Source organism: Oncorhynchus kisutch, linkage group LG9, assembly GCF_002021735.2.
Source record: "Oncorhynchus kisutch isolate 150728-3 linkage group LG9, Okis_V2, whole genome shotgun sequence".
In the NCBI taxonomy this organism is placed as follows: domain Eukaryota; kingdom Metazoa; phylum Chordata; class Actinopteri; order Salmoniformes; family Salmonidae; genus Oncorhynchus; species Oncorhynchus kisutch.
The window spans coordinates 36,219,266-36,243,357 of NC_034182.2; the positions used below are offsets into that span (position 1 = coordinate 36,219,266).

Below are 24,092 nucleotides of genomic sequence, written 5' to 3' on the forward strand. Positions count from 1 at the left end.
TTGTATATATTTACCATATCATATGGAGACAGAAACATAAACCTTTTATCTTATCATAAGTAGACATAATTGCAAATGATTAAATCCTTCCAATAGAAATTTAAAAAATGATTTAGTTATGAATTAAACTTTAAGTAAATGAGTTGACTCTTCACATGGGATGATTTCACTGAACAACAAAAGAAAGGGAATATTGAATGATCCTCAATGATCCATCGCATCTCCCAAAAACGTTTTCAACATCTGTAAAATGATAGTCTAGAAACTAAAGCTTTGGTTGTCTTCCTCTCAGGCTTCCATGTCTTCTCCCTGGACCTCATCAATGTACACCTCTTGAACATCAGACTCTGAGGCCTCATTTTCACTGTCACTTTCCAACCTTGTTGAGGATGGCTCGTTGTCAGGTTACCACTCTCTCCCGAAATAAATCATCCAGGAGGAACCTCTTGATGGGGCTGTCCACATCGGCAGACTGTGATATGGCCATTTCTTGGAGAAACTCCTTCCCCTCCAGGAGGCTGTCAAACATGATGACAACACCACCCCAACGGGTGTTGCTGGGCAGCTTCCATGCGGTGCTCTTTATTCTTCTCACTTTGCTTGGTGCGGTAGATTACTACTATAACTTGATGGCCCTTCACATGCGCCTTAACCATTTCCTTGGCTCTCTTGTAGAGTGTATCCATTGTTTTCAGTGACATGAGGTTCTCGAGGAGCAGATTCAATGCATGAGCAGCACAGCCAATTGGTGTGATGTGGGGGTAGGACTACTCCACTTTAGACCAAGCAGCCTTCATTTTCGCAGCATTGTCTGTCACCAGTGCAAATACCTTCTGTGGTCCAAGGTCATTGATGACTGCCTTCAGCTCATCTGCAATGTAGAGACCAGTGTGTCTGTTGTCCCTTGTGTCTGTGCTCTTGTAGAATACTGGTTGAGGGGTAGAGATGATGTAGTTAATAATTCCATGGCCACGAACATTTAACCACCCATCAGAGATGATTGCAATACAGTTTGCTTTCTCTATGATTTGCTTGACCTTCACTTGAACTCTGTTAAACTCTGCATCCAGAAAATGTGTAGATAAAGCATGTCTGGTTGGAGGGGTGTATGCTGGGCAAAGAACATTCAGAAATCTCTTTCAATACACATTGCCTGGGAGCATCGGAGGTGAACTAGTTGCATACACAGCTCGAGCAAGACATTCATCAGCCTTTCTCAGACTACGTTCCTCCATTGAGTCAAAAAAACATCTGATTCCAGGAGGATCATGAGCTGTTGCTATCGATAAGGTGTCTGATTCATCATTTCCACCTAGAATAGAAGCAGAGTGACTTTTGTCCGAGGTTGCTTGTTGTGAGCACTGAGGGAACTTTATGCACTTGGCCAGATGATTCTGTATCTTTGTTGCATTCTTCACATATGATTTGGCATAGTATTTGCACATATACACAGCTTTTCCTTCTACATTAGCTGCAGTGAAATGTCTCCACACATCAGATAATGCCTGTGGCATTTTCCTGTAAAAATTTGAAAAAAATGAGTAAAAAAATAACAAACACAATTCCATGTACATATAAATAGTTAAGCAGATAGATTAAACAACCCCTTTGTAAGATACATGTTTCATGTGCACTAGCTTGAGAATCAGCTGTACATGTGATGGAAGAATGGACTGTGCATGCAGAGGGTTGCAATTCCATTGAATTGGGGATAGTTTAACCAAAACATGCCACAAGACCTAGAATTGCCTTATGTGTATCCCACAAAAAAAGGTTCACTGTTATAATCAAACTTTTTTGCTGAATTTAAGCAAAATTCCCCACATTCCCGGGCTTCCCATGGAACATTTCCGAAAGAATTCTGTAAATTTACTGAAAAGTTTTCCAGCCCTTTGCCACCCTATGAACCACCGAGACCAACCGGTAATTACTGAGGCACCACCATCTGTACAACCCTCTCTCTCCCCACTCCCAACGGAGAGAGGGAAGTTTATATATTTCAGGCCTGGCCAGAAGCTGAGTTTATTTCAGCATTCCCTGACTCACGGTTACCCCCTTATAGGGACTTGTTTTCAACCTGCGCTCTCCCTCTCGCAAAGTATCCTTTTTCCACTTTTAAGAGCCGAGAGGGTGAGGCGGGATGTTCTGATCCTGAGTAAGTCAACTACATGAGAGTGGGGGAAGTTGTGTTCAAAAATGTCAACAAATAAATAATCTACCTCACTTTCTATCACGGGGTGTCATACAACTCAATCTGAGTTAAGTCTGAATGGGTCTCGTGTTAAACATACAGAATATCGCTGTCAAGCTTTAGCCTGTCAGGGAAAGTTTACATTAAGTCCCTAAGGGTTTAATTAAAAAAAACGTTTGTTTGGGTTTATACATCCACCTATGTCAGTGGTGTTTGGCTGGATTTTATAGCAGCAACACAAGGGACTTTTAACTAGACATGCCTGTAATTGTTTAGTGTAATAACTAATCCAGGTTGTTTAAAAAGGTCCATGTTGGCTAAACGAATCCCAGTCGCCTTGTCTGGCCTGGTTGGTTATATCACATCTGATACACCTCTCTGTTGGATTCAAGTCAGTGTCTGACCCAAAACAACAATGTGATGAGAGTTTTAACGGCAGGAGAGCATGCTGACTTCCCGTCGGTGAACCAAATGTCAGAGTCTATCAGATATCCCGTCGCCACTTTTACGGCTCAGTGGATAATGTGTACAACGTCCCATAAAGGAACAGAAGCATCCCTGTTAATTCAGTTAACAAGATTTCATAGCTCTAACTTGACAAATGATCCGGAGGCTTGTTAAACGCTAGCTTTGTCATTTACTGGACTTAGCTTGTAGAGGGAGTTTACAAACAGAGGAACATCAAATCAAATTGTATTTGTCACATGCGCCGAATACAACAGGTAGGGCCTGTTACAGTGAAATGCTTACTTACAAGCCCTTAACCAACAATGCAGTTAAGAAAATACCTAAAAAGAAAAGTAAGAGATAAAAATAACAAATAATTAAAGAGCAGCAGTAAATAACAATAGTGGGCTGTATACAGGGGTACCGGTACAGAGCCAATGTGCGGGGGCACCGGTGTCGAGGTAATATGTACATGAAGGTAGAGTTATATGGCTTAGTTGAGTTAGTACAGACGTTTACATTGAGAGAAGCATATGGGCTTGTCATACAGATAGAGACAATGTATGGCCTCTCTCTCTCTCTCTCTCTCTCTCTTGAGGACTTGTGAGGCATCTGTTTCTCAAACTAGACACTCCAATGTACTTGTCCTCTTGTTCAGCTGTGCACCGGGGCCTCCCACTCCTCTTTCTACTCTGGTTAGGGCCAGTTTGTGCTGTTCTGTGAAGGGAGTAGTACACAGTATTGTACGAGAATAGACTGACGAGTTGTTGGACATCAGCATATATATATATAGAGAGAGAGAGAGAGAGAAAGCGAGAGAAAGACAGCGAGAGAGAAAGAGAGAGAAGAACCAGCTGGCCTGGCAACGAGAAACACACACACACACAGTCACCTGGATGGCTCCCAGAGACAGAGACAGAGACAGAGAGACAGACAGGACAGGACAGACAGACACACAGCAGGGGGCGGATCGTGATTGATTCCCTTTGACCAGAGTGCCACTCTTACTTCAGTGGCATTAGAAGAGGCCCTTTCTCCTCTCCTGATTGTGAAGGTGACTCATTTCGGGCAAAACAACTTTCAATCCAAATTGCAGCCTTGTACAGAAAAGCTTTCAGCTCTCTCTAGTCAACTCCATCCTTGAAATTAGATTGATGGACCAACCTGTTAGTCAGGTTGAGTCAATGTATTTCAGATCAAGTTTTTATTTAACCCTTATTTAACCAGGTAAGTTGACTGAGAACACATTCTCATTAACAGCAACAACCTGGGGACTAGTTACAGGGGAGAAGAATGAGCCAATTGTAAGCTGGGGATGATTAGGTGACCATGATGGTATGAGGGCCAGATTGGAAATTTAGCCAGGACACCAGGGTTAACACCCCTACTCTTACAATGTGCCATGGGATCTTTAGTGACCACAGAGAGTCAGGACACCCGTTTAACGTCCCATCCAAAAGTTGAAACCCTACACAGGGCAATGTCAATCACTGCCCTGGGGCATTGGGATATTTTTTTTAGACCAGAGGAAAGTGTGCCTCCTACTGGACCTCTAACACCACTTCCAGCAGCATCTAGTCTCCCATCCAGGCACTGACCAGGACCAACCCTGCTTAGCTTCAGATAACATCCTTTTCTCCCTCTTAAAGTCTTAAACACAACACAAGATAACAAAATGGAGACGTCTGGTCTTAGTGTCTAGTGTTCTCCTCTTCTTACTCACTGCAATACATCACACTCCTCGCCGTAGATAAAAGTAGCATTTTTTTCTGGAGGCTGTGGGGGGACTGTGTGTGTGAAAGGGGAGTGGGAGTGTGTGTGTGTGTGTGTGTGTGAAAGGGGAGTGGGAGAGTGTGTGTGTGTGTGTGAAAGGGGAGTGGGGGGACTGTGTGTGTGAAAGGGGAGTGGGAGAGTGTGTGTGTGTGTGTGTGTGAGCAAACGTGCGTTCATGTTTATAATATATAATATTCCAAAGGTAAAAGTCCATTATTAATATCAAACCGTTTGACATCCTATTTATAGGACTATTGAGAACTACATCGAAACTTCCATCTAAACTTCCACATCTAAAATCTGAGGCTTGTGTGCGGCTGCTCGGCCATTGAAACCCATTTCATGAAGCTCCCGACAAGCAGTTCTTGTTCTGACATTGCTTCCAGAGGCAGTTTGGAACTTGGTAGTGAGAGTTGCAACCGAGGACAGACATTTTTTTTTACACGCTACGCGCTTCAGCTCTCGGCGGTCCCATTCTGTGCGCTTCTGTGGCCAACCACTTCACAGCTGAGCTGTTGTCGCTCCTAGACGTTTCCACTTCACAATAACAACACTTACAGTTGACCGGGGCGGCTCTAGCAGGGCAGAAACTTGACAAACTGACTTGTTGGAAAGGTGTTATCCTATGACAGTGCCACGTTGAAAGTCACTGAGCTCTTCAGTGAGGCCATTCTACAACCAATATTTGTCTATGGAGATTGCATAGCTGTGTGCTTGATTTTATACACCTGTCAACAACGGGTGTGGCTGAAATAGCTGAATCCACTCATCTGAAGCGGTGTCCACATACTTCTGTTTATATAGCGTAGGTATTTCTCTTGTCGAGGTGGGATAGGGCAGTGTGCAGTGTAATGGTGATTGCGTCGTTCATGGATCTGTTGGGTCTAGGTCAGTGGAGGCTGCTAAGAGGAGAACGGCTCATAATTACTGCTGGAATGGAGTAAATAGAATGGTATCAAACACATGGAAACCATGGAAACCATGAGTTTGAAGTATTTGATATCATTCCACACATTCCGCCTCAGCCATTACCACAAGTCCGTCCTCCCCAATTAAGGTGCCACCAACCTCCTGTGTCGTGTAAGGTGGAGGTGATATGATCCTTAACTAGCCTTAACAAAGCACGTCATGGTGACCGAAGTGAGTGGTACGGGGGCGATGGTCATTTAATTCAGTTACCTTTGCTTTCTTGGGTACAGGAACAATGGTGGACATCTTGAAGCAAGGGGGGACAATAGACTGGGATAGGGAGGGATTGAATATGACCGTAAACACTCCAGACAGCTGGTCTGTACATACTCTGAGAATGCAGCTTGGGTACAGGAACAATGGTGGACATCTTGAAGCAAGGGGGGACAATAGACTGGGATAGGGAGGGATTGAATATGACCGTAAACACTCCAGACAGCTGGTCTGTACATACTCTGAGAATGCAGCTTGGGTACAGGAACAATGGTGGACATCTTGAAGCAAGGGGGGACAATAGACTGGGATAGGGAGGGATTGAATATGACCGTAAACACTCCAGACAGCTGGTCTGTACATACTCTGAGAATGCAGCTTGGGTACAGGAACAATGGTGGACATCTTGAAGCAAGGGGGGACAATAGACTGGGATAGGGAGGGATTGAATATGACCGTAAACACTCCAGACAGCTGGTCTGTACATACTCTGAGAATGCAGCTTGGGTACAGGAACAATGGTGGACATCTTGAAGCAAGGGGGGACAATAGACTGGGATAGGGAGGGATTGAATATGACCGTAAACACTCCAGACAGCTGGTCTGTACATACTCTGAGAATGCAGCTTGGGTACAGGAACAATGGTGGACATCTTGAAGCAAGGGGGGACAATAGACTGGGATAGGGAGGGATTGAATATGACCGTAAACACTCCAGACAGCTGGTCTGTACATACTCTGAGAATGCAGCTTGGGTACAGGAACAATGGTGGACATCTTGAAGCAAGGGGGGACAATAGACTGGGATAGGGAGGGATTGAATATGACCGTAAACACTCCAGACAGCTGGTCTGTACATACTCTGAGAATGCAGCTTGGGTACAGGAACAATGGTGGACATCTTGAAGCAAGGGGGGACAATAGACTGGGATAGGGAGGGATTGAATATGACCGTAAACACTCCAGACAGCTGGTCTGTACATACTCTGAGAATGCAGCTTGGGTACAGGAACAATGGTGGACATCTTGAAGCAAGGGGGGACAATAGACTGGGATAGGGAGGGATTGAATATGACCGTAAACACTCCAGACAGCTGGTCTGTACATACTCTGAGAATGCAGCTTGGGTACAGGAACAATGGTGGACATCTTGAAGCAAGGGGGGACAATAGACTGGGATAGGGAGGGATTGAATATGACCATAAACACTCCAGACAGCTGGTCTGTACATACTCTGAGAATGCAGCTTGGGTACAGGAACAATGGTGGACATCTTGAAGCAAGGGGGGACAATAGACTGGGATAGGGAGGGATTGAATATGACCGTAAACACTCCAGACAGCTGGTCTGTACATACTCTGAGAATGCAGCTTGGGTACAGGAACAATGGTGGACATCTTGAAGCAAGGGGGGACAATAGACTGGGATAGGGAGGGATTGAATATGACCGTAAACACTCCAGACAGCTGGTCTGTACATACTCTGAGAATGCAGCTTGGGTACAGGAACAATGGTGGACATCTTGAAGCAAGGGGGGACAATAGACTGGGATAGGGAGGGATTGAATATGACCGTAAACACTCCAGACAGCTGGTCTGTACATACTCTGAGAATGCAGCTTGGGTACAGGAACAATGGTGGACATCTTGAAGCAAGGGGGGACAATAGACTGGGATAGGGAGGGATTGAATATGACCGTAAACACTCCAGACAGCTGGTCTGTACATACTCTGAGAATGCAGCTTGGGTACAGGAACAATGGTGGACATCTTGAAGCAAGGGGGGACAATAGACTGGGATAGGGAGGGATTGAATATGACCGTAAACACTCCAGACAGCTGGTCTGTACATACTCTGAGAATGCAGCTTGGGTACAGGAACAATGGTGGACATCTTGAAGCAAGGGGGGACAATAGACTGGGATAGGGAGGGATTGAATATGACCGTAAACACTCCAGACAGCTGGTCTGTACATACTCTGAGAATGCAGCTTGGGTACAGGAACAATGGTGGACATCTTGAAGCAAGGGGGGACAATAGACTGGGATAGGGAGGGATTGAATATGACCGTAAACACTCCAGACAGCTGGTCTGTACATACTCTGAGAATGCAGCTTGGGTACAGGAACAATGGTGGACATCTTGAAGCAAGGGGGGACAATAGACTGGGATAGGGAGGGATTGAATATGACCGTAAACACTCCAGACAGCTGGTCTGTACATACTCTGAGAATGCAGCTTGGGTACAGGAACAATGGTGGACATCTTGAAGCAAGGGGGGACAATAGACTGGGATAGGGAGGGATTGAATATGACCGTAAACACTCCAGACAGCTGGTCTGTACATACTCTGAGAATGCAGCTTGGGTACAGGAACAATGGTGGACATCTTGAAGCAAGGGGGGACAATAGACTGGGATAGGGAGGGATTGAATATGACCGTAAACACTCCAGACAGCTGGTCTGTACATACTCTGAGAATGCAGCTTGGGTACAGGAACAATGGTGGACATCTTGAAGCAAGGGGGGACAATAGACTGGGATAGGGAGGGATTGAATATGACCGTAAACACTCCAGACAGCTGGTCTGTACATACTCTGAGAATGCAGCTTGGGTACAGGAACAATGGTGGACATCTTGAAGCAAGGGGGGACAATAGACTGGGATAGGGAGGGATTGAATATGACCGTAAACACTCCAGACAGCTGGTCTGTACATACTCTGAGAATGCAGCTTGGGTACAGGAACAATGGTGGACATCTTGAAGCAAGGGGGGACAATAGACTGGGATAGGGAGGGATTGAATATGACCGTAAACACTCCAGACAGCTGGTCTGTACATACTCTGAGAATGCAGCTTGGGTACAGGAACAATGGTGGACATCTTGAAGCAAGGGGGGACAATAGACTGGGATAGGGAGGGATTGAATATGACCGTAAACACTCCAGACAGCTGGTCTGTACATACTCTGAGAATGCAGCTTGGGTACAGGAACAATGGTGGACATCTTGAAGCAAGGGGGGACAATAGACTGGGATAGGGAGGGATTGAATATGACCGTAAACACTCCAGACAGCTGGTCTGTACATACTCTGAGAATGCAGCTTGGGTACAGGAACAATGGTGGACATCTTGAAGCAAGGGGGGACAATAGACTGGGATAGGGAGGGATTGAATATGACCGTAAACACTCCAGACAGCTGGTCTGTACATACTCTGAGAATGCAGCTTGGGTACAGGAACAATGGTGGACATCTTGAAGCAAGGGGGGACAATAGACTGGGATAGGGAGGGATTGAATATGACCGTAAACACTCCAGACAGCTGGTCTGTACATACTCTGAGAATGCAGCTTGGGTACAGGAACAATGGTGGACATCTTGAAGCAAGGGGGGACAATAGACTGGGATAGGGAGGGATTGAATATGACCGTAAACACTCCAGACAGCTGGTCTGTACATACTCTGAGAATGCAGCTTGGGTACAGGAACAATGGTGGACATCTTGAAGCAAGGGGGGACAATAGACTGGGATAGGGAGGGATTGAATATGACCGTAAACACTCCAGACAGCTGGTCTGTACATACTCTGAGAATGCAGCTTGGGTACAGGAACAATGGTGGACATCTTGAAGCAAGGGGGGACAATAGACTGGGATAGGGAGGGATTGAATATGACCGTAAACACTCCAGACAGCTGGTCTGTACATACTCTGAGAATGCAGCTTGGGTACAGGAACAATGGTGGACATCTTGAAGCAAGGGGGGACAATAGACTGGGATAGGGAGGGATTGAATATGACCGTAAACACTCCAGACAGCTGGTCTGTACATACTCTGAGAATGCAGCTTGGGTACAGGAACAATGGTGGACATCTTGAAGCAAGGGGGGACAATAGACTGGGATAGGGAGGGATTGAATATGACCGTAAACACTCCAGACAGCTGGTCTGTACATACTCTGAGAATGCAGCTTGGGTACAGGAACAATGGTGGACATCTTGAAGCAAGGGGGGACAATAGACTGGGATAGGGAGGGATTGAATATGACCGTAAACACTCCAGACAGCTGGTCTGTACATACTCTGAGAATGCAGCTTGGGTACAGGAACAATGGTGGACATCTTGAAGCAAGGGGGGACAATAGACTGGGATAGGGAGGGATTGAATATGACCGTAAACACTCCAGACAGCTGGTCTGTACATACTCTGAGAATGCAGCTTGGGTACAGGAACAATGGTGGACATCTTGAAGCAAGGGGGGACAATAGACTGGGATAGGGAGGGATTGAATATGACCGTAAACACTCCAGACAGCTGGTCTGTACATACTCTGAGAATGCAGCTTGGGTACAGGAACAATGGTGGACATCTTGAAGCAAGGGGGGACAATAGACTGGGATAGGGAGGGATTGAATATGACCGTAAACACTCCAGACAGCTGGTCTGTACATACTCTGAGAATGCAGCTTGGGTACAGGAACAATGGTGGACATCTTGAAGCAAGGGGGGACAATAGACTGGGATAGGGAGGGATTGAATATGACCGTAAACACTCCAGACAGCTGGTCTGTACATACTCTGAGAATGCAGCTTGGGTACAGGAACAATGGTGGACATCTTGAAGCAAGGGGGGACAATAGACTGGGATAGGGAGGGATTGAATATGACCGTAAACACTCCAGACAGCTGGTCTGTACATACTCTGAGAATGCAGCTTGGGTACAGGAACAATGGTGGACATCTTGAAGCAAGGGGGGACAATAGACTGGGATAGGGAGGGATTGAATATGACCGTAAACACTCCAGACAGCTGGTCTGTACATACTCTGAGAATGCAGCTTGGGTACAGGAACAATGGTGGACATCTTGAAGCAAGGGGGGACAATAGACTGGGATAGGGAGGGATTGAATATGACCGTAAACACTCCAGACAGCTGGTCTGTACATACTCTGAGAATGCAGCTTGGGTACAGGAACAATGGTGGACATCTTGAAGCAAGGGGGGACAATAGACTGGGATAGGGAGGGATTGAATATGACCGTAAACACTCCAGACAGCTGGTCTGTACATACTCTGAGAATGCAGCTTGGGTACAGGAACAATGGTGGACATCTTGAAGCAAGGGGGGACAATAGACTGGGATAGGGAGGGATTGAATATGACCGTAAACACTCCAGACAGCTGGTCTGTACATACTCTGAGAATGCAGCTTGGGTACAGGAACAATGGTGGACATCTTGAAGCAAGGGGGGACAATAGACTGGGATAGGGAGGGATTGAATATGACCGTAAACACTCCAGACAGCTGGTCTGTACATACTCTGAGAATGCAGCTTGGGTACAGGAACAATGGTGGACATCTTGAAGCAAGGGGGGACAATAGACTGGGATAGGGAGGGATTGAATATGACCGTAAACACTCCAGACAGCTGGTCTGTACATACTCTGAGAATGCAGCTTGGGTACAGGAACAATGGTGGACATCTTGAAGCAAGGGGGGACAATAGACTGGGATAGGGAGGGATTGAATATGACCGTAAACACTCCAGACAGCTGGTCTGTACATACTCTGAGAATGCAGCTTGGGTACAGGAACAATGGTGGACATCTTGAAGCAAGGGGGGACAATAGACTGGGATAGGGAGGGATTGAATATGACCGTAAACACTCCAGACAGCTGGTCTGTACATACTCTGAGAATGCAGCTTGGGTACAGGAACAATGGTGGACATCTTGAAGCAAGGGGGGACAATAGACTGGGATAGGGAGGGATTGAATATGACCGTAAACACTCCAGACAGCTGGTCTGTACATACTCTGAGAATGCAGCTTGGGTACAGGAACAATGGTGGACATCTTGAAGCAAGGGGGGACAATAGACTGGGATAGGGAGGGATTGAATATGACCGTAAACACTCCAGACAGCTGGTCTGTACATACTCTGAGAATGCAGCTTGGGTACAGGAACAATGGTGGACATCTTGAAGCAAGGGGGGACAATAGACTGGGATAGGGAGGGATTGAATATGACCGTAAACACTCCAGACAGCTGGTCTGTACATACTCTGAGAATGCAGCTTGGGTACAGGAACAATGGTGGACATCTTGAAGCAAGGGGGGACAATAGACTGGGATAGGGAGGGATTGAATATGACCGTAAACACTCCAGACAGCTGGTCTGTACATACTCTGAGAATGCAGCTTGGGTACAGGAACAATGGTGGACATCTTGAAGCAAGGGGGGACAATAGACTGGGATAGGGAGGGATTGAATATGACCGTAAACACTCCAGACAGCTGGTCTGTACATACTCTGAGAATGCAGCTTGGGTACAGGAACAATGGTGGACATCTTGAAGCAAGGGGGGACAATAGACTGGGATAGGGAGGGATTGAATATGACCGTAAACACTCCAGACAGCTGGTCTGTACATACTCTGAGAATGCAGCTTGGGTACAGGAACAATGGTGGACATCTTGAAGCAAGGGGGGACAATAGACTGGGATAGGGAGGGATTGAATATGACCGTAAACACTCCAGACAGCTGGTCTGTACATACTCTGAGAATGCAGCTTGGGTACAGGAACAATGGTGGACATCTTGAAGCAAGGGGGGACAATAGACTGGGATAGGGAGGGATTGAATATGACCGTAAACACTCCAGACAGCTGGTCTGTACATACTCTGAGAATGCAGCTTGGGTACAGGAACAATGGTGGACATCTTGAAGCAAGGGGGGACAATAGACTGGGATAGGGAGGGATTGAATATGACCGTAAACACTCCAGACAGCTGGTCTGTACATACTCTGAGAATGCAGCTTGGGTACAGGAACAATGGTGGACATCTTGAAGCAAGGGGGGACAATAGACTGGGATAGGGAGGGATTGAATATGACCGTAAACACTCCAGACAGCTGGTCTGTACATACTCTGAGAATGCAGCTTGGGTACAGGAACAATGGTGGACATCTTGAAGCAAGGGGGGACAATAGACTGGGATAGGGAGGGATTGAATATGACCGTAAACACTCCAGACAGCTGGTCTGTACATACTCTGAGAATGCAGCTTGGGTACAGGAACAATGGTGGACATCTTGAAGCAAGGGGGGACAATAGACTGGGATAGGGAGGGATTGAATATGACCGTAAACACTCCAGACAGCTGGTCTGTACATACTCTGAGAATGCAGCTTGGGTACAGGAACAATGGTGGACATCTTGAAGCAAGGGGGGACAATAGACTGGGATAGGGAGGGATTGAATATGACCGTAAACACTCCAGACAGCTGGTCTGTACATACTCTGAGAATGCAGCTTGGGTACAGGAACAATGGTGGACATCTTGAAGCAAGGGGGGACAATAGACTGGGATAGGGAGGGATTGAATATGACCGTAAACACTCCAGACAGCTGGTCTGTACATACTCTGAGAATGCAGCTTGGGTACAGGAACAATGGTGGACATCTTGAAGCAAGGGGGGACAATAGACTGGGATAGGGAGGGATTGAATATGACCGTAAACACTCCAGACAGCTGGTCTGTACATACTCTGAGAATGCAGCTTGGGTACAGGAACAATGGTGGACATCTTGAAGCAAGGGGGGACAATAGACTGGGATAGGGAGGGATTGAATATGACCGTAAACACTCCAGACAGCTGGTCTGTACATACTCTGAGAATGCAGCTTGGGTACAGGAACAATGGTGGACATCTTGAAGCAAGGGGGGACAATAGACTGGGATAGGGAGGGATTGAATATGACCGTAAACACTCCAGACAGCTGGTCTGTACATACTCTGAGAATGCAGCTTGGGTACAGGAACAATGGTGGACATCTTGAAGCAAGGGGGGACAATAGACTGGGATAGGGAGGGATTGAATATGACCGTAAACACTCCAGACAGCTGGTCTGTACATACTCTGAGAATGCAGCTTGGGTACAGGAACAATGGTGGACATCTTGAAGCAAGGGGGGACAATAGACTGGGATAGGGAGGGATTGAATATGACCGTAAACACTCCAGACAGCTGGTCTGTACATACTCTGAGAATGCAGCTTGGGTACAGGAACAATGGTGGACATCTTGAAGCAAGGGGGGACAATAGACTGGGATAGGGAGGGATTGAATATGACCGTAAACACTCCAGACAGCTGGTCTGTACATACTCTGAGAATGCAGCTTGGGTACAGGAACAATGGTGGACATCTTGAAGCAAGGGGGGACAATAGACTGGGATAGGGAGGGATTGAATATGACCGTAAACACTCCAGACAGCTGGTCTGTACATACTCTGAGAATGCAGCTTGGGTACAGGAACAATGGTGGACATCTTGAAGCAAGGGGGGACAATAGACTGGGATAGGGAGGGATTGAATATGACCGTAAACACTCCAGACAGCTGGTCTGTACATACTCTGAGAATGCAGCTTGGGTACAGGAACAATGGTGGACATCTTGAAGCAAGGGGGGACAATAGACTGGGATAGGGAGGGATTGAATATGACCGTAAACACTCCAGACAGCTGGTCTGTACATACTCTGAGAATGCAGCTTGGGTACAGGAACAATGGTGGACATCTTGAAGCAAGGGGGGACAATAGACTGGGATAGGGAGGGATTGAATATGACCGTAAACACTCCAGACAGCTGGTCTGTACATACTCTGAGAATGCAGCTTGGGTACAGGAACAATGGTGGACATCTTGAAGCAAGGGGGGACAATAGACTGGGATAGGGAGGGATTGAATATGACCGTAAACACTCCAGACAGCTGGTCTGTACATACTCTGAGAATGCAGCTTGGGTACAGGAACAATGGTGGACATCTTGAAGCAAGGGGGGACAATAGACTGGGATAGGGAGGGATTGAATATGACCGTAAACACTCCAGACAGCTGGTCTGTACATACTCTGAGAATGCAGCTTGGGTACAGGAACAATGGTGGACATCTTGAAGCAAGGGGGGACAATAGACTGGGATAGGGAGGGATTGAATATGACCGTAAACACTCCAGACAGCTGGTCTGTACATACTCTGAGAATGCAGCTTGGGTACAGGAACAATGGTGGACATCTTGAAGCAAGGGGGGACAATAGACTGGGATAGGGAGGGATTGAATATGACCGTAAACACTCCAGACAGCTGGTCTGTACATACTCTGAGAATGCAGCTTGGGTACAGGAACAATGGTGGACATCTTGAAGCAAGGGGGGACAATAGACTGGGATAGGGAGGGATTGAATATGACCGTAAACACTCCAGACAGCTGGTCTGTACATACTCTGAGAATGCAGCTTGGGTACAGGAACAATGGTGGACATCTTGAAGCAAGGGGGGACAATAGACTGGGATAGGGAGGGATTGAATATGACCGTAAACACTCCAGACAGCTGGTCTGTACATACTCTGAGAATGCAGCTTGGGTACAGGAACAATGGTGGACATCTTGAAGCAAGGGGGGACAATAGACTGGGATAGGGAGGGATTGAATATGACCGTAAACACTCCAGACAGCTGGTCTGTACATACTCTGAGAATGCAGCTTGGGTACAGGAACAATGGTGGACATCTTGAAGCAAGGGGGGACAATAGACTGGGATAGGGAGGGATTGAATATGACCGTAAACACTCCAGACAGCTGGTCTGTACATACTCTGAGAATGCAGCTTGGGTACAGGAACAATGGTGGACATCTTGAAGCAAGGGGGGACAATAGACTGGGATAGGGAGGGATTGAATATGACCGTAAACACTCCAGACAGCTGGTCTGTACATACTCTGAGAATGCAGCTTGGGTACAGGAACAATGGTGGACATCTTGAAGCAAGGGGGGACAATAGACTGGGATAGGGAGGGATTGAATATGACCGTAAACACTCCAGACAGCTGGTCTGTACATACTCTGAGAATGCAGCTTGGGTACAGGAACAATGGTGGACATCTTGAAGCAAGGGGGGACAATAGACTGGGATAGGGAGGGATTGAATATGACCGTAAACACTCCAGACAGCTGGTCTGTACATACTCTGAGAATGCAGCTTGGGTACAGGAACAATGGTGGACATCTTGAAGCAAGGGGGGACAATAGACTGGGATAGGGAGGGATTGAATATGACCGTAAACACTCCAGACAGCTGGTCTGTACATACTCTGAGAATGCAGCTTGGGTACAGGAACAATGGTGGACATCTTGAAGCAAGGGGGGACAATAGACTGGGATAGGGAGGGATTGAATATGACCGTAAACACTCCAGACAGCTGGTCTGTACATACTCTGAGAATGCAGCTTGGGTACAGGAACAATGGTGGACATCTTGAAGCAAGGGGGGACAATAGACTGGGATAGGGAGGGATTGAATATGACCGTAAACACTCCAGACAGCTGGTCTGTACATACTCTGAGAATGCAGCTTGGGTACAGGAACAATGGTGGACATCTTGAAGCAAGGGGGGACAATAGACTGGGATAGGGAGGGATTGAATATGACCGTAAACACTCCAGACAGCTGGTCTGTACATACTCTGAGAATGCAGCTTGGGTACAGGAACAATGGTGGACATCTTGAAGCAAGGGGGGACAATAGACTGGGATAGGGAGGGATTGAATATGACCGTAAACACTCCAGACAGCTGGTCTGTACATACTCTGAGAATGCAGCTTGGGTACAGGAACAATGGTGGACATCTTGAAGCAAGGGGGGACAATAGACTGGGATAGGGAGGGATTGAATATGACCGTAAACACTCCAGACAGCTGGTCTGTACATACTCTGAGAATGCAGCTTGGGTACAGGAACAATGGTGGACATCTTGAAGCAAGGGGGGACAATAGACTGGGATAGGGAGGGATTGAATATGACCGTAAACACTCCAGACAGCTGGTCTGTACATACTCTGAGAATGCAGCTTGGGTACAGGAACAATGGTGGACATCTTGAAGCAAGGGGGGACAATAGACTGGGATAGGGAGGGATTGAATATGACCGTAAACACTCCAGACAGCTGGTCTGTACATACTCTGAGAATGCAGCTTGGGATGCACATTTTATTTCAATATAGCTCTTTATTTAGGTTGATGATGTGGCGTTAAAACAACAACGTTGATTCATGACACCATTTTACTATCAACATTGAAACAAGGCCAAATCAAATGTCTAATTAATAAACTTAATTCCAACCACCTAATATAATGTATATAGGATGAAAATGTGTCATTTTCAATCCAATTTCAACATATACATAGTTCTGATGATTATGTTGAAATTAGATTGATGGACCAACCTGTTAGTCAGGTTGAGTCAATGTATTTCAGATCAAGTTTTTATTTAACCCTTATTTAACCAGGTAAGTTGACTGAGAACACATTCTCATTAACAGCAACAACCTGGGGACTAGTTACAGGGGAGAAGAATGAGCCAATTGTAAGCTGGGGATGATTAGGTGACCATGATGGTATGAGGGCCAGATTGGAAATTTAGCCAGGACACCAGGGTTAACACCCCTACTCTTACAATGTGCCATGGGATCTTTAGTGACCACAGAGAGTCAGGACACCCGTTTAACGTCCCATCCAAAAGTTGAAACCCTACACAGGGCAATGTCAATCACTGCCCTGGGGCATTGGGATATTTTTTTAGACCAGAGGAAAGTGTGCCTCCTACTGGACCTCTAACACCACTTCTAGCAGCATCTAGTCTCCCATCCAGGCACTGACCAGGACCAACCCTGCTTAGCTTCAGAATCACACCAGCAGTCAGACGCAGGGCGGTATGCTGCTGGAGAGAAAGAAACAGCTGGCCTGGCAATGAGAAACACACACACACACAGTCACCTGGACGGCTCCCTGTTTGTGCCAAAGATGTTAACCACAGACTCATATCTTTCTCAGTATCTATGACAACCTCCTGTGAGATGTTAGTGGAACGGTAATAAAATGTGGGTCTGTTTCTAACTACTGTGGAACATTGATGGTTTAGATGCTTTCTGCTTGGTAAATATGATGGAGGTCGAGTCTTGGACGCAGGCAGGCAGGCAGGCAGGCAGGCAGGCAGGCAGGCAGGCAGGCAGGCAGGCAGGCAGGCAGGCAGGCAGGCAGGCAACCAGGCAGGCAGGCAGGCAGGCAGGCAGGCAGGCGGATCATGATTGATTCCCTTTGACCAGAGTGCCACTCTTACTTCAGTGGCATTAGAAGAGGCCCCTTCTCCTCTCCTGATTGTGAAGGTGACTCATTTCAGGCAAAACAACTTTCAATCCAAATTGCAGCCTTGTACAGAAAAGCTTTCAGCTCTCTCTAGTCAACTCCATCCTTTTCTCCTTCTTAAAGTCTTAAACACAACACAAGATAACATAATGGAGACGTCTGGTCTTAGTGTCTAGTGTTCTCCTTTTCTTACTCACTGCAATACAACACACTCCTCACCGTAGATAAAAGTAGAAATTACAATTTATAGAAGTGTAGAAAAATAATAACACAAGGAATAAATACATCAGTAATTGTGTATTCAGATATATACTGTATGTACATTCAGATATATACTGTAGGTACATTCAGAAATATACTGTATATACATTCAGATATATACTGTAGGTACATTCAGAAATATACTGTATATACATTCAGATATATACTGTATGCACATTCAGATATATACTGTATGTGCATATACAGTGCATTCGTAAAGTATTCAGACCCCTTGACTTTTTCCTTATTCTAACATGGATTTAAAAAAAATCCTCATCAATCTACAAACAATACCTCATAAGGATAAAGTGAAAATAGGTTTTTAGAAATGTTTGCAAATGCATTACAAATGTAAAAAACAGAAACACATGAGGGAGAAGGGCCTTGGTATGAGAGGTGACCAAGAAACCAAAGGTCACTCTGACAGAGCTCCAGAGTACCTCTGTGGAGATGGGAGAACCTTCCAGAAGGACAAACATCTCTGCATCACTTCACCTATCAGGCCTTTATGGTAGAGTGGCCAGATGGAAGCCACTCCTCAGTAAAAAGCACATGACAGCCCTCTTGGAGTTTGCCAAAGGGCACCTAAAGGACTCTCAGACCACGAGAAACAAGATTCTCTGGTCTGATGAAACCAAGATTGAACTCTTTGGCCTGAATGCAAAGTGTCACGTCTGGAGGAAACCTGGCACCATCCCTACGGTGAAGCATGGTGATGGAAGCATCATGCTGTGGGGATATTTTTCAGCAGCAGGGACTGGGGAGTCTGGATCGAGGGAAAGATGAACGGAGCAAAGTATAAAGAGATCCTTGATGACAACGACCCTAAGCACGCAGCCAAGACAACGCAGGAGTGGCTTCGGAACAAGTCTCTGAATGTCCTTGAGTGGCCCGGCCAGAGCCCAGGCTTGAACCAGATCGAAACTCTCTGGAGAGACCTGAAAATAGCTGTGCAGCAACGCTCCCCATCCAATCTGGCAGAGCTTGAGAGGATCTGCAGAGAAGAATGGGAAAAACTCCCCAAATACAGGTGTGCCAAGCTTGTAGCGTCATACCCAAGAAGACTCAAGGTTGTAATTGCTGCCAAATGGGCTTCAACCAAGTACTGGGTAAAGAGTCTGAATACTTATGTAATTGTGCTATTTCTGCTTCTGATTTTTTATACATTTGCAAAAGTAATGTCAATGTTTTTGCTTTGTCATTATGGGGTATTGTGTGTAGATTGATGAGGGGGGAAAACGATTTAATCCATGTTAGAATAAGGCTGTAATGTAACAAAATGTGGAAAAAGTCAAGGGGTCTGAATACTTTCCGAATGCACTGTAGGTAGGGATTAAGTGACCAGACAAGAAGATAGATAAAACAGTAGCATCAGAGTATGTGATGAGTCATAAGAGTGCAAAAAGGGTCAATGCAAATAGTTCAATAGTTAACCTGGACTAACTATTTAGCAGTCTTATGGCTTGGGACTTGGTGCATCGGTACTGCTTGCCATGCGGTAGCAGAGGGAAGAGCCTATGACTTGGGTGGGTGGAGTCCTTGACAATGTTAGGGGAGGTATAGAGGTCCTGGATGGCAGGGAGTTTGGCCCCAATGATGTACTGGGCCGTACACCCTACCCGCCGTAGTGCCTAGCGGTCGGATGCCAAGCAGTTGCCATACCAGGCGGTGATGCAGCCAGTCAAGATGCTCTCAGTCGTGCAGCTGTAGAATTTTTTGAAGATCTGAGGGCCCATGCCAAGTCATTTCAGTCTCCTGAGGGGGAAGAGGTGTTGTCGTGCCTTCTTCACAACTGTGTTGGTGAGTGTGGACCAAAAATGTAATGTGGTTGAAAATGTCAGTGAAGACACTTGCAAGCTGGTCAGCGCATGCTCTGAATACGCATCCTGGTAATCCGTCTGATGGAATATTAACCTGTTTAAAGGTCTTACTCACATCGGCTACGGAGAGCTAGATCACACAGCCATCCAGAACAGCTGGGGCTCTAATGCATGGTTTAGTGTTTCTTGTCTTGAAGTCATCATAGAAGGAATTTGGCTCGTCTCGTAGGCTCGCGTCACTGGGAAGCTCGTCGTTTGGGTATCCTTTTGTAATCTGTGATAGTTTGCAAGCCTTGCCTCATCTGTCGAGCACCAGAGCTGGCGTGGTAGGATTCGATCTTCATCTTGTAGTGACGTTTTCACTGTTTGATTGCACATCGGAGGTCGTAGCGGGATTTCTTATAAGCGGCCGGATTATAAGGCAGCTCTAGCCTTTATTTCAGTGCGGATGTTGCCTGTATTCCATGGCTTCTGGTTGGGATATGTACGTACGGTCACTGTGGGGATGACATCGTCAATTCACTTATTAATGAATGACTAATGGTTATGGGATGAATCCCGGAACATATTCCAGTCTGTGCAAGAGAAACAGTCCTGCCGCTTAGCATCAGCTTCATCAGACCACTTTCGTACAAAAAATACAATTATTGTTTAAAAACCATCAGATCTCAGAACCAAAAAAAAAAGTATAATCTTGACAGTTGACCAATGACCAATCATCAGCATTGGCACGCAAAAGTGGCCTCAAATCCAGATTAGTGACTAGAAAGTGCTGGCAAAAACCGAGTAGCCTACCTAGTTAATATTATCCATATAAACAACAGTTTAGCAATCTGCTATGGTCGCATCTTTGCCAGAACATTAGTCTAGCCAGTGATTTCATTGATGGTTTTCATATTTCACATAGGCCTAGATTGGGAGGGTTATATCTATATACCTCAGTGGTGGTACTGGCTATATGTCTAACATCGTACCACCTTCAATGCTTATGGGATGAAGATGTAGCATATTCAGGCGAATAAATGACGATATTTGTTAGGAAGAAGGCTACAGACAGATCATGCTTTCCATCCGATCCTGCAAACTCCACATACAGGTTGGCCGTATGATCCCGCGTGACAATGTCACATGATATCCCTAGTTGATATTGACTGCTAACATGAATGACTTTTAGCTCAAAATGCATGTAAAATGTGTAAAACGCAGTTAATTTCTGTATCTTGCGTTTTGAAAATGTATCGCCGTTTATGGCTGTAATGACAGGCTACATTTGCGCAGCAATTGTGCACACGTGTTTTGCCCTGTGTGTGTGCATGTGCATGCGCAGGGGGTTGCAAGGTTTGAATCACTCTTTTTTTTGGTTGAGAACATGTTGAGAACCACTGAGCTAGCAAACAGATTGCTGATTTAGTGTAGGCCTAGAGCTACAGTATAGGACTGGGTGCAGTGCAAATGTCAAATTTTAGGGAGAGAAGATTCCCATCAATAAATATGAAGCTCCCCAAAATATTGGTGAACAAGAATATGAACTTTTTACTTTGCAAGCTCATCAGCAATGAGGCATCAAGCAACAATTACCAGCACAGACCTACTGGTCATTTTTGGTATGTCCAAATGTACTTATGAAGCTTGCATTCGGGAATTTGTTATTAAAATGAATTATTATAAAATGTGTTGAAGACAAAATGATGAAAAGGGCTGTCTGGTAGCCTCAATAAATATACAAAGATTTTGTGACCTTGGGACCAGAAGGTTCTATCTGCGCAAAAGCATAGTTCTGAGATATCGAGCATCAAAGTTTTCACATCCCAGATCTCAGAACTGTTTTGTAGTGAATTCTTCTTTCATAACCCATTATAGTCCTCACTTTAAAGGCACTTAAAGTACAGGGGGTGTGAACCTTATGACCCTTACGAACCTTATGGCTCTGAAATGTCAATCTGGGTTCAGCCATAAGGTTCTGTCTGACACTACTGAATTAGAAATGTTCAGTTCTTAAGAAGACTGTAGTTATTTGAATACATATATGATAGAATAACACTATTTTACTAAGACAAGAGTCAGAACACATCATCAAACACATTAAGACATGTATTATTATGATCCTCAGACAAATTACTGTCATCGCTGAACAACAATGTGACAACATAATGTACTTTAAGATTTCTGAGTGTTGTTTTTTAGCTTGAGTGCCATTATTGCTGGCTAGACTAGCCTAGACCACACTTGGAGGGAGACGTGTTCTGATTGGTCCGTCTGTATTTGTTCAGGCTTTGTACTTGGACTGCAGATTCAAATTCAGCTCAAAATATACATATGTTATATTGTCCTACGAAGGTGGTCGAGTTCAGTCCAAAATCTCCAAAAGGGTTATTCGACTGTCCCCATAGGAGAACCCTTTTTGATTCTAGGTGGAACCTTTTTTTGGTTCCAGGTAGAACCTTTTTGGGTTCCATGTAGGAAGCTCTGTTGAAAGGGTTCTACCTGGAACCCCAAAGAGTTCCACCTGGAACCAAAAAGGGTACTTCAAAGAGTTATCCTATGGGGACAACCAAAGAACATGTTTAGGTTGTAGATAGCACCTTTTTTTCTAAGAGTAGAGGCCTCGATCTGAAATGAATGGGAAAGATTGGTACTATATAATTATTTAGAACTCTGCTTTTATTAATCATCATTCATACCAACAGTTTTGCAGATTGTTGAGTGTCTATGTTCTGACTGAATAGAAAGCATCAAAGGTACTCAAGGCTGGAAATACACAAGAGGTATACAGTAATTCTCATTGTGGTTCTATATATAGAATACTGTGGGATTCCTGCATTTTATCTTCTCACTGAGGAATTCTATTCACAATGTGCCTCACTGTCCATCCAATCCCTGTCATTTTCTCTTTTCTTTTCTCAATCCCTGTCATTTTCTTTGTCCTCTCACCATGAGACTGTCAAGGTGGACTGCGTGTGCATGCGCGTGTGTGTGTGCGCTTGCGTGCGTGCGTGCATGTGTGAACTCACCATAACGTCTCCGTCAGCTATGAACACAGTGCAGCCCTGGGCCTGCATAAAGGAGAGGATGGTGCCTGCTATCTTCCTCAGTAATACCTCCAGGGACTGCTGCTCCTCCAAGATCAGACTGGCCAGGTCCAACAGCACCTGGGGGAGACATGCATAGTAAACCATGAAAACACACACACTGTAAAAGAAAATATATTTAAAAAATCAAATAGTTTCAACTAATTATTGTTAAGTAACTGGTTCCACAGTTCACCAAAAAAGGCTGTTAACCAGTTACTTAACAATAATTTGAAACAACTTAAACAAATTACACTGCAGAAACATGACCGCATGAACACACACCCACATACTCATACACAAAAACATGAACACACACTCACATACTCATACACAAAAACATGAACACACACCCACATACTCATACACAAAAACATGAACACACACCCACATACTCATACACAAAAACATGAACACACAATCACAAGAAAGCATGCTAACACACACACCCACACAGACACCCACCTACGCATATGCGCACACCCACACAGACACACACACAGACACACACACACACACACACACACACGTTGAAAGAATAAAAACCCACAGACGGCAACAAACCTGATTCCGACGGTTTTCCAGCTGGGACGTCTCGTAGAGCTGGGCGTTGTGTAGGACGATCCCGGAGAAGGCCAGGTAGGCCGAGAAGTCCTGTCAGGGGAATCAGACGATAAGCTCGATTCAGAGTATGGCATTTATAGAGAAATGGAGAAAATAATGAGAGTAGGAGAGCATTGAACACTAGAAAAAAGGGTTCTTTGGGGTTCTTCAGAAAGTATTCACACCCCTGAATGTTCCCACATTTTGTTGTGTTACAGGCTGAATATCAAATGGACTGAGATGTTTTGTTCCTGGCTTACACAGAATAACCACATAATGTCAAGTGGATTCAACTGAGATGTTTTTGTTCCTGGCTTACACAGAATAACCACATAATGTCAAGTGGATTCAACTGAGATGTTTTTGTTCCTGGCTTACACAGAATAACCACATAATGTCAAGTGGATTCAACTGAGATGTTTTGTTCCTGGCTTACACAGAATAACCACATAATGTCAAGTGGATTCAACTGAGATGTTTTTGTTCCTGGCTTACACAGAATAACCACATAATGTCAAGTGAGAGAGAATAGAGT

General features: G+C 45.4%; 1 protein-coding gene across 2 annotated transcripts in view; it reads right to left on the bottom strand.

The window, feature by feature from the left end:
• LOC109896475 (cGMP-specific 3',5'-cyclic phosphodiesterase-like) overlaps positions 1–24,092 on the bottom strand; it is a 147,711-nt gene that overhangs the window by 38,245 nt on the left and 85,374 nt on the right. For both annotated transcript variants that reach the window (XM_031832550.1, XM_031832549.1), the window contains exons 6-7: positions 23,519–23,608; positions 22,898–23,035 (exon numbers count right to left, since the gene is read on the bottom strand). In XM_031832550.1, the coding sequence (XP_031688410.1) occupies positions 22,898–23,035; positions 23,519–23,608 (228 nt within the window). The remainder of the gene's footprint in view (positions 1–22,897; positions 23,036–23,518; positions 23,609–24,092) is intronic.